Source organism: Ctenopharyngodon idella, chromosome 7, assembly GCF_019924925.1.
Source record: "Ctenopharyngodon idella isolate HZGC_01 chromosome 7, HZGC01, whole genome shotgun sequence".
NCBI lineage: Eukaryota > Metazoa > Chordata > Actinopteri > Cypriniformes > Xenocyprididae > Ctenopharyngodon > Ctenopharyngodon idella.
In genome coordinates this window covers 24,456,003-24,467,138 of record NC_067226.1, presented here as the reverse complement: position 1 = coordinate 24,467,138, position 11,136 = coordinate 24,456,003, and the positions used below count along the sequence as shown (strand labels likewise).

Sequence of the window (11,136 nt, the reverse complement as noted above, 5' to 3'; positions counted from 1 at the left end):
CACAACACATCGAACCTTGAAACACATGGACTACAGCAGCAGAAGATCACACCGGGTGCCACTCCTATCAGTGAAGAACAGGAAACTGAAACTTCAATTCACAGTCTCACCAAAACTGGACAACAGAAGATTGGAAAAATGTTGCCTGGTCTGATGAGTCTTCATTTTTGCTGCGACATTCAGATGATAGGGTCAGAATATTTTCTGGGAGGGATTTTCTTGGCACACTTTGGGCCACTTTGTACCAATTGACCATTGTTTAAACACCACAGCCTACCTGAGTATTGTTGCTGACCATGTCCATCCCTTTATAACCACAGTGTACCCATCTTCTGTTGGCTACTTCCAGCAGGATAACACACCATGTCCCAAAGCTCAAATCATCTCAAACTGGTTTCTTGATCGTGAAATTGAGTTCACTATATAATGGCCTCCATAGTCACCAGTCATCCAGTAGAGCACTTTGATGTGGTTGAACAAGAGATTTGCATCATGGATGTGCAGCCGACAAATCTGCAGCAACTGGTTTATGCTATGTCAATGTGGACCAAGGTTTCCAACACCTTGTTGAATCAATGCCATGAAGAATTAAGGCAGTTTTTAAGGCACAAGGGGTCCAACCTGCTAGCAAAGTGTACCTAATAAACTGGCCGGGAATGTGTGTGCATATACAGTACATACATACTGTACATAAATATATGTATATATATATATATATATATATATATATATATATACACACACACACACATACATACACACATATATAGTCAATGTATCAAAATATATCTACAGAATAATAAATGTTTAACTATTTCACATGTACTGCTTGCGTGTGATAAGCAAATGATGGGTTTTAAAGGTCAGGTTTATGACTAGCTTGCTTGACTATTGCTATAAATTTAATTGTTCTTTTAACAAACACAATAGTTTTCACACATGGTTATACATCTCCTAAAATCGATGGTGACACTTTCGATGGCTGGACATTTATGGGGACCATAAAAAGAGCTTATATGAGTTCTGTCAGAAAGAAAACTTTTTGCAGAGATGCTGAATCATGGTAGAGATCTAACCTCCTTCAGATTGATCTATCTTTCAGTTCAGACCCTGCTCTAACACACCTGGCAGCCTGTACACGGCAAACTTGGCAGCATTAATTCAACTCTGACATGGAGCTCTATCAGAGATTAAACTGACATGTAATTGACATGTCATAGTGTCATTTAAATAACACTTGTAAAACTAAAGATACAGTGGCAAGAAAAAGTATGTGAACCACTTGCAGAATCTGTGAAAATGTTAATAATTTTAACAAAATAAGGGAGATAATACAAAATGCATGTTATTTTTTTATTTAGTACTGTCCTGAGTAAGATATTTTACATAAAAGATGTTTACATATAATCCACAAGACAAAAAAATAGCTGAATTTATTAAAATAACCCCATTCATAAGTATGTGAACCATTGATTCTTAATACTGTGTGTGGTTACCTGGATGATCTATGACTGTTTTTTGTTGTGTGATGGTTGTTCATGAGTCCCTTGTTTATTCTGAGCAGTTAAACTGAGCTCTGTTCTTCAGAAAAAATCTCCAGGTCCTGCAGATTCTTCAGATTTCAAGCATTTTTTTGTATATTTGAACCCTTTACAGCAGTGACTGTATGATTTTGAGATCCGTCTTTTCACACTGAGGACAACTGAGGGACTCAAACACAACTCATCCTGTTCAAATGTTTTCACCCCCCCATCTATTAATGCATCATGTTTCCTTCTGAAGCATCAGTGAATGTTTGAACCTTTTTTAATAGTTGTGTTTGAGTCCCTCAGTTGTCCTCAGTGTGAAAAGATGGATCTCAAAATCATTCAGTCACTGTTGTAAAGGGTTCAAATATGCAAAATATGGTGGAAAACTGAAGAATTTTTGGGACCTGGAGATTTTTTCTGAAGAACAGAGCTCAGTTTAACTGCTCAGAATAAACAAGGGACTCATGAACAACCATCACACAACAAAAAAAAACAGTCATAGATCATCCAGGTAACCACACAGAGTATTAAGAATCAAGGGTTCCCAAACTTTTGAATTGGGTCATTTTAATAAATTCAGCTGTTTTTTTGTCTTATGGATTATATGTAAACATCTTTTATGTAAAATATCTTACTCAGAACAGTACTAAATAAAAAATAACATGCATTTTGTATTATCTCCCTTATTTTGTTAAAATTTTGCACATTTTCACAGATTCTGCAAGTGGTTCACATACTTTTTCTTGCCACTGTATAGGCCAAGATTAGCTGGTAAAAATGTGTTTGGTTACTCTGCAGGAAGGTCGATTACCAGGAGCTGGACTGAACCATGGGTGTAATTTGTGTTGGAGCATGTCATGAGATGTGTGTGTGTTAATCAGCTGTGGGGAAATTATTTGTGGGGATATTTTTTACACAGAGAAAGTGTCATGTAATTAATTCATTATTTGCTCAAGGATATGAGCAAATAATGTTTGAGCTCTGAACCCAGGATGTTGTAAATCTTTTTTTATGATTTCTTTACTGTCTTGTGACATCAATAGGGGAGCTAACTCAAATTTGTACTTAATACATAACAAGGAAAACCTTGGCCTCTGTATTGTTTGACTGATTTGAAAATGACCCTATATGTGTTTGAATCATACTTACACTCTTAGATTGGGCTTTCTGGGATGAAATGGGAGCACGACTTTTTAAAAATATGTTCATTAGTGTGTTCTCTTTCGGTGCTGATTTGAATTTGATTTTCCCACAAACTTCAATAAAGCTAAGACATGACAAGTCACAGACAGACAAATAGAAGAGAGAGTTCTTTTCATCATTTGCTTAACCAGTTAATTAGTAACCCCAATACTGTGTTATAAAATGATGTTACTAATGCCAACCATAAACCTCTGCATTGTAAAGCTGAGATGTCTTCACACGTGTGTAAGTCCCTGAGATGAATAATGTGGGAAGAACGAATACCCAACATTAAATTGGATGCCATTATCAGCTATTATCTTAAATAAACATGTTTTAAAGGGAATTTGTTACTTTCAAGGTCAGATAGTTGTTGCCATAAATCAATGTTCGAGATACTCCCATGTCTGAGAGCCTCTGAGCTAATGATGCACGGAGGACAACAACTTTGTGAGTGACTATTTAACCAGCAGTTTCAGAGCGCATCAGAAACTCTACGATCAGTTTTTCCTAAGATCTTTTGACTAAGAGGTCTTCAGTGATTTTATAGAGATTGCTCTCAGTAAGAGCAAATTCTGTAGGCAATTAAATATTTTAGACCCTTAGAAATTACCATGACTTTTCCATGCCTGGAAATCACAATTTTAAAATGCCCTGCTATTTCCGGGTGTTTCATGATTGTGGGAACCCTCTCTTATACTGACACAATCAAAAGACCAGTCTAGATAAATTACCTTATAAAGTAAAAGTAAAATACCTTAAATTGCCTTAGTATAAAGTATACAGTAAAATTAGGACATAATGAAATAATCAGAGGCTCATTGGCCTCTCCAGCAATGTTTTTTTTTTTTTAATGGAGATCAAGATTATCCCACGATTCTGAATAGACAACTAAACAATAACGTAGTTTACTAGAGGTTCTGACAAAATGTTAATTGCTGCAATCTATTAAAAATATTTAATGAACTTGAATTAATTATTAAAAAAAAAAATTGGTTTGAATGAATGATTCAATATAGAGTGGTGCAGGGATGACATATTTTGTAGGCCAACCCGGAAGTTCATCACCCTGATTCCCTTGACAAAAACCCATTAGGATTTTCCCCTGGCTTTTGGATTATTTCAGAAAATAAGGTCTGTGATGAACATAAGTTCATGATTCTTACACAATTTGTTCATTGTGATTATTTTTGTGAGTATTTTTTTATTGTGCAAAATCTGGGTTCAATATAATTTTTTCCCCTACTGAACATGATGGACAACTATAGTAATGTTCTCAATTACAATGTTTTTTTGTCTGACCCATGGATTTGTATGTCACCCTAAAGAGTTTTACATGGTTGTAAATGCCATACCAAAAAACATGGTACTATTGGTAAAAGAGATTCTTTCACACTACACTGTGGCATTCTCTCTCCCATCTCCTTGTCTGTGTAAATTGTCTATTTGAGATCATAAATGTAACAACAATTATATTAGAAGCGTTTTCATTGACAGAGTTCATCCAAATCGAATTAAACATTGTTATATTTTCAAAGATTTTAACCCGAAAGAGGTGAAGGAAATGAGAATGAATTATCTTACCTTTCCAAGTCTCCTTGAAGTGAAATAACTTAATTTTTAAAATAATGAATGACATATACCAATCTAAAGAATTCCTTAAATCAAAATTTGATATTGGAGAAAACTCTTTTGTCAATTTTGTGAAATTGATATTGAAACCACTCAGCATCTAAAAAAAAAAAAAAAAAAAAAAAAAATTGTAATAACTTAAAGTTGTTTTGGTCTCAATTTTGCAGTAAAATGGCATGTATAACATGTGTAAATCCCCTTGAATTCAAACAAATTAAGTTTGGTGTACTTAAGGGAGATTGTTCACAATGCAGATTTTTGAAAACCCCTCCTTCCTATCCTTAATTTACTAATGAGCTTTTGTTGGTTCTCTTTGTACCCTTTCAAATAAAAAAGCCATTACAGTAGCCAGTTTCTACAATGAGCTAAGTGCCCTATAGCTTCTTGCTACCCCTTGCAAGAACTTATTTTTCTATAAATGTTGTTCTTTTTACTATATTGTTTGGGGGCAGTCGTGGCATAATGGTTAGAGAGTCAGACTGAAGGTTGCCAGTTTGATTCTCAATACCGGAAGGAAATGACTGAGGTGCCCTTGAGCAATTGGGCACCTAACTCCCAATCGCTGCCCAGGCTCCACATTAAAAAATGGCTGCCCTGGGTGTGTGTGTCCACAGTTTGCAGTGTGTGTGTGTGTTTACTACTCACTACTCCTAATGTGTGTGCACTAACTGATGGGTTAAGTACAAAGGTGAAATTCCGAGCATTCAATTATTTACTTAAAATATTATTATTTTTCTTTTTTTTCCCTTGCCTTTCATGATTTTGATTTGTTAAGACTTCATCTCTGTTACATATTGTAATTTGCAACTATGTCTGCCCTTTGAGAATTGTAAATTGTTAATATTGTTTGTTTAATGCTATTTTGTATGTAAATTTGTTTATTTTTCAATAATAAAAAAAAAATCGCTTAAGAATGTAAAACAACAACAAAAAAAAAACTACAACAATGTACTAAAACGGAAACCTTTTTCCTTTGTTTTTCGCGTACAGCGTGGTCAAAAGATCCCCGTTCACACAGACCCATCAAAACGACTAAAAACGCTGTATTAATCATGCCAGGCCAGTAGTTGGCGATGTCACTTTGTAAATAAAAACACTACGTGCCTATAGACTGAACATGCAATACACATGCGCATGACAGCACAATTTTCAGGTAGTACATTGTATTATTTCATTTAGAACGAATATAATGATTGGATGAGCATTTTATGGTCCTACGCTTTCCACAGACGATATATATTTATATAAAAATACAATTAGACTGTTTAACATAGTGATTGCTATCAAGATATGAGGAGATTTTCAACCATTATAACAAAAAATGTTTCTGTAGAGAATTACCTGTTGCACCTTTAATAGACAGATGAATCGTTGTCATTTAAAAATAAGATTGTGTGGGTATCTTAATCAGGATCATCATCTTTTAATGATTAATTGTGCAGCTCTATGTTTCAGTACGAAATCCAGGGGCAGAAATTATAAAACATTGTACACACACGTCACAGTTGAAAGCACATTTAAACCGACAGGTGACAAGCTGTGCTGACAACGAAGACGAAGAAAATGAATTACAAGGCATGACACTTCCAAATCAAACCAGTCAAATAAGATGTGCAAAGCATGTAAATACACCTTAATACTTTAGTAAGCACACATTTTAATTCTTTAACATATATGAGGTATCACTGAAGTTTATCAAAATATTGATTACCTATAGTGTAAATACAGTTATATATTTAAAAGAAGAAAAAAAAAAGCATGCTATTACAATACATCTTATCCAGTACTGCAAATCTTTGGCAAGCCTCTGTAGTTGAATTCCATTAATAAATTAAAGGTTTCAGAGGAAAAACATACAGTTTTTTAGTTTAGTCCAACCCCACATTTTTATACATACCAAAAAAAACTGGAGAATCATAAAGCAAAATGAACGTAGGTAAGATATTATTTTATTATGAAAGACATGGCAGAATAATACAAAATAAAAAAAAGGGGAGGCTTCCTCATGGATTTATGTGATTATATGAATATATGAAATCATTAAGTCTGTTTTCTGAAGATGAAAGGAATCAAAGTACGCTTCTTCTCCATATTAGGACTTTGCACCTTTGGACACGGCCAAACCAATAAGACCAGCCAATCCGGCCACACCTAATCCGATACCGCCAACGATCGCCATGCCAACTAAGCCATCTGAAAAGAATGGGGAAAAAAAGATCACTTCTCTGCTGAGATTTATTCACTACTACCTTTTGCTTTGCTGTTATCACTTGTGACTTGTACTTTTAATAACATGTACATGTTTACATGTACATCAAATTCTGCTTGAGGTCTATATTTATTTATGTTACCATTCCTGCTGTTATATCCTGGGAGATTCAAGATGCTGCCACTAGTTATCAGTGGTCAACCGATATATCGGCCAACAATTGGCCTTTTTTAATTATCATATTGACTGACAAGTTTCTCTGTTTGGCCGATGTGTCGGAAGCGGGACTTTTATTTTGACAGTGCTGAGAACACAGTCTCCCTCTTAATTAGTTTGTTCTCTCTGTTTAACAGTTCTGTTCTGTGTAATACTGTGTAATAAGTAGTTCTGTGTAATAAGAATTAAAAGTGAGGGGAAAATCACATTATGAAATAAATGTTTTGCCACAATTATTGGCACTCATAGAATTTTTTATGAGTAAAATATCTCTGAAGTATATTTCCATTCATATTTCCATTTTTTTTAGCACACCAGGGTGATCATGAACATGAAATTGTCCAGCCATGACTTCCTGTTTCACAGGAGTATAAATATTAGGAAACACAAAGGCCAAATTCCCTTAATCATTCATCACAAAAACCAAAGAATATAGTTCTGATGTGCAGCAAAAGATTGTTGAGCTTCACAGAATAGAAAGTGGCTGTAAGAAAATAGCTAAAGCATTGAAAATCCCCATTTCCACTATCAGGGCAATAATTAAGAAGTTCCAATCAACTAAAGATGTCACAAATCTGCGTGGAAGAGGACCTGTGTTTAAATCGTCCTAATGCGCAGTGAGGAGGAAAGTTTGAGTGGCCAAAAACTCTCCAAGGATCACAGCTGGAGAATTGCAGAGATTACTTGAGTCTTGAGTCTCAGAAAGCCAAAAAAAAAAAAAAAGTATCAAACAGCACCTACATCCCCACAAGTTGTTCTAGAGGGTTTCAAGAAAAATCCTCTGCTCTCATCCAGAAACAAACTCCAGCATATTCAGTTGTCAGACACGACTGGAACTTCAAATGGGACCTGCTTCTATGGTCAGATGAAACTAAAAAAAAGAGCTTTTTGGCAGCAAACCCACCAGATGGGTTTGGTGCACACATGGATAAAAAATACCCCATGCCCACGGTTAAATATACTGCTGGATCTTTAATGTTGTGGGCCTATTTTTCTGCTGGAGGTCCTGGACATCTTGTTCAGATACATGGTATCATGGATTCTATCAAATAGCAACAGATAAAAAATCTAAATCTGACCGCTTCTGCTAGAAATCCAAAAATGGGTCGTGGTTGGATCTTCCATCAGGACAATGATCCAAAATAAACATCAAAACCAACACAAAAATGTGTCACTGAGCACAAAATGAAGCTTCTGCCATGGCCATCCCAGTCCCCTGACCTGAACCCTAAAGAAAATGAGTGGAGTGAACTGAAGAGAAGAAGCACCAACATGGAGCTGGGAATCTGAAGGAGCTGTAGAGATTTTGCATGAAGGAATGGTCTCTGATCTCTTGTCAGGTGTTCTCCAGACTCATCAGGCATTACAGAAGAAGAGTCAGAGCTGTTATCTTGGCAAAAGGAGGTTGCAAAAAGTATTGAATAAAAGGGTGCCAATAATTGTGGCCAGTGTGTTTTGGAGAAAAACATTTATTTCATAGTGTGATTTCCCCCCCACTTTCAATTCTTTTCCTTTAATGAAAGGTTAGATTTTTGCTAATTTTATGAATTAAAGATCAAAAGGATAAACAATGCAGATTTATTTTTACAGTCATCTTTGGTCATATTCACCAAGGGTGTCAATAATTCTGACCACCACTGTGTGTGTGTATATTATATATATATATATATATATATATAACCAAAATTTATTCAGACACCTTGAACATTTCATTAATACAGTTTATTCACTATAGTTTAAAAAAATGGTAATAAAATATGACAAGATCTAAGAGTTAAACTGTGTCAGAAAAATAATCTTAATTATGTCAGATAACAGCAAAACATGGTCAGGTCAAAGTGTCTGAATAATTTTTAGTTCCAAATTTTTATCAATTTTACTGGTAGTCCACTGTATGAAGAAATTTTGGGTATAATATGTCACAGTTTACTTTATTTTGCTATCCACACTTACATAAATGAACTATAGTGTCCTGCAGGCTGCACCACTAGTAAAAATATATCAATATATGAATTTATGGTTTGACTGTATGTATGTGTAATATATACACATATATATATATATATATATATATATATATATATAAAAACAATTTCTTTATTTGTTAAAAGTACTATAATAGGATTACAGAATCAAGAAGTTGCCATCTAATGTCTGATTATATATATATATATATATATATATATATATATATATATATATACATATATATAAAATCAGATCGGTTGCACTGTTTAATATTTTTGGGGGGAATTTAAAAAATTTTTCAGGATACTTTGATGAACAGAAAGTTAAAAAAAAAAAAAACAGCATTTATTTGAAATATATATTTTTTGTAACAATGTAAAAGTCTTTACTATCATTTTTAAACAGTTTAATGCATCCTTGCAGAATTAAAAGCATTAATTCCTTTAAAAAATGTTACTGACCCCAAAATTTTGAACGGTAGTGTTTCACAAAATCCTATTTAAAAAGGCCACTGACTGATGTTTTTCTTGTCTGGCTGAAATGCCATTGTATCTCACCTTTTCTTAGTGCATTGTCGATGAGTTTTTCCAGTTCCAGAGCCTGTTTGTTACCTGGTTCATTCTTCAGCAGAGTACGAATGTACTTCAGTGCTTTCTCATACTCCTGAGAGAACAAGAAAAGATTGATGCAGGGTGGTAAAGAGAGCAAACCAAGGGAGAGAGATTACATTTTTTTTTTTTTTTTTTATTAAAAACTCGATTTTATCCAAGTACTTCCAAACCCTGTTTCTGGAGGCCCTGCAATAAAAAAACATTTCCGGACGTCTCCCTTATCATTACGTCTGCTTATTATTAGAATGATTTCTGAAGGATAATGTGACACTGAAGACTGGAGTAATATTGCTGATAATTCAGCTTTGCATCACAGGAATAAATTACATATTAAAATATATGAAAACACTTTTTTTTTTTTTAAATTCTGCATTTCCCATGCTTTTGGGGTAAAATATAAACGGGACGTACTCGACAGGTTTGGTGAAATTTACTTCTAGTACAACTACATCTGGCACTCTGATTGAACCGTTTATACATTACACTTGTTTATATGATGGCGTGACAATAAAGTGACTTATGATCTGATCTCATTTTGAAATTATGCAGTAAAGTCATTTTTACCAGGGCTTCCAGGAACAAAGTTGAGAAACACTGATTTAATTAGACGACAAAGAAATGTGATATAAAATACATTTATTAGCAGTGACAACATCATCCCAGATTATAAAATGGATTTGTCTGGAAAAATGCTAACCCACCTTGAGTCTGTAGTTTGCAACAGCAAGGTAGAAGAGAAAATCTCTCTGGTCGTCTTTTTTGCTTGTATGAACCAGATCTGGTAAAAGAATATTGAATCACTTTTTACTAAATTTTAAAACAAAAACATTACTGCTGGAGCTCAAGCAGGACAAAACTAACCAAAAACTAAGACATGCTGAAGCACTTACCTTCCAAAAGCTGAATGCCTTTTACAATGTCATTTGTGTACTTGCTTCTGATCAAACACCAGGCATACTCAAAAGTGGTTTCCTTTGAAACGGGTCCTTTCACCAGCTCGGCATTATACTTCTTCTCAAACCTCTAGAAGACAAAAAGTCACATTAGTTGGATGGGAATCACATTCACTCAGTTGCATCAGTGGGAGGATGATGTTAGGATCATGTGCTCCCCCTGGCCGACAAACACACACTAACTTTTACAGAAGACTTATTAGAAAGACTTTGACCTCTATCGTGTATTAAAGCAGAGAAACATCGGTTTCCATTTAAATAGTAACGTTACGTGAAACGGTTGGTGTAAAATTAAAGCCACAAAACTAATAAAATAGGTGTTTTATAGGTTAATAGGTTTTTATCCCCAGAAAGCTTAGGCTTTATAATAGAAGTCTACTATTACAAAAGTCAATAACTTACTGAGTTATTAATGAGTTATTAATGAGTTGAGGATACATCAGTACAACATATACGTCATGCTCATTGTTGTTGATTTGATGATGTACAGTAGAACTGCGTCAATCGAAACCCCGGATTATAACCCGATATACAACATACAACCTTGTTATCAAAACGACATCTATGTCATTTTGGATTCACAGTCACTAAAGTAAAGAATAAAATGTTTTACCTTTAGATCTTCTGGTGCCACTAAATCTGACACAATCGCCTCCATGTTCGCGGAAAAAAACAACACTAGAGTGTTCGCGAAGTTGTCAAAATAAAAGTCTGTGATGATGCCATAGTTCGTTTCAGTGTTGTAACAGCATCTTCCCATTTTTAATAAACCATGGTATTTTTTTTAATATATATTATGGCACTGAATGATTAGCATGTGCTATATATACAGGATA

General features: G+C 34.5%; 1 protein-coding gene across 1 annotated transcript; it reads right to left on the bottom strand.

The window, feature by feature from the left end:
* Nucleotides 1-5,750: 5,750 nt before the first annotated feature.
* On the bottom strand, nt 5,751-11,077 carry fis1 (fission, mitochondrial 1). Its single transcript, XM_051899406.1, has 5 exons — nt 10,914-11,077; nt 10,238-10,370; nt 10,049-10,125; nt 9,294-9,399; nt 5,751-6,536 (listed from the first exon to the last, which is right to left on the bottom strand). Exons 1-5 carry the CDS (start codon nt 11,058-11,060, stop codon nt 6,436-6,438), a joined length of 564 nt encoding a protein of 187 aa, XP_051755366.1. The 5' UTR covers nt 11,061-11,077; the 3' UTR covers nt 5,751-6,435.
* Nucleotides 11,078-11,136: the final 59 nt, after the last annotated feature.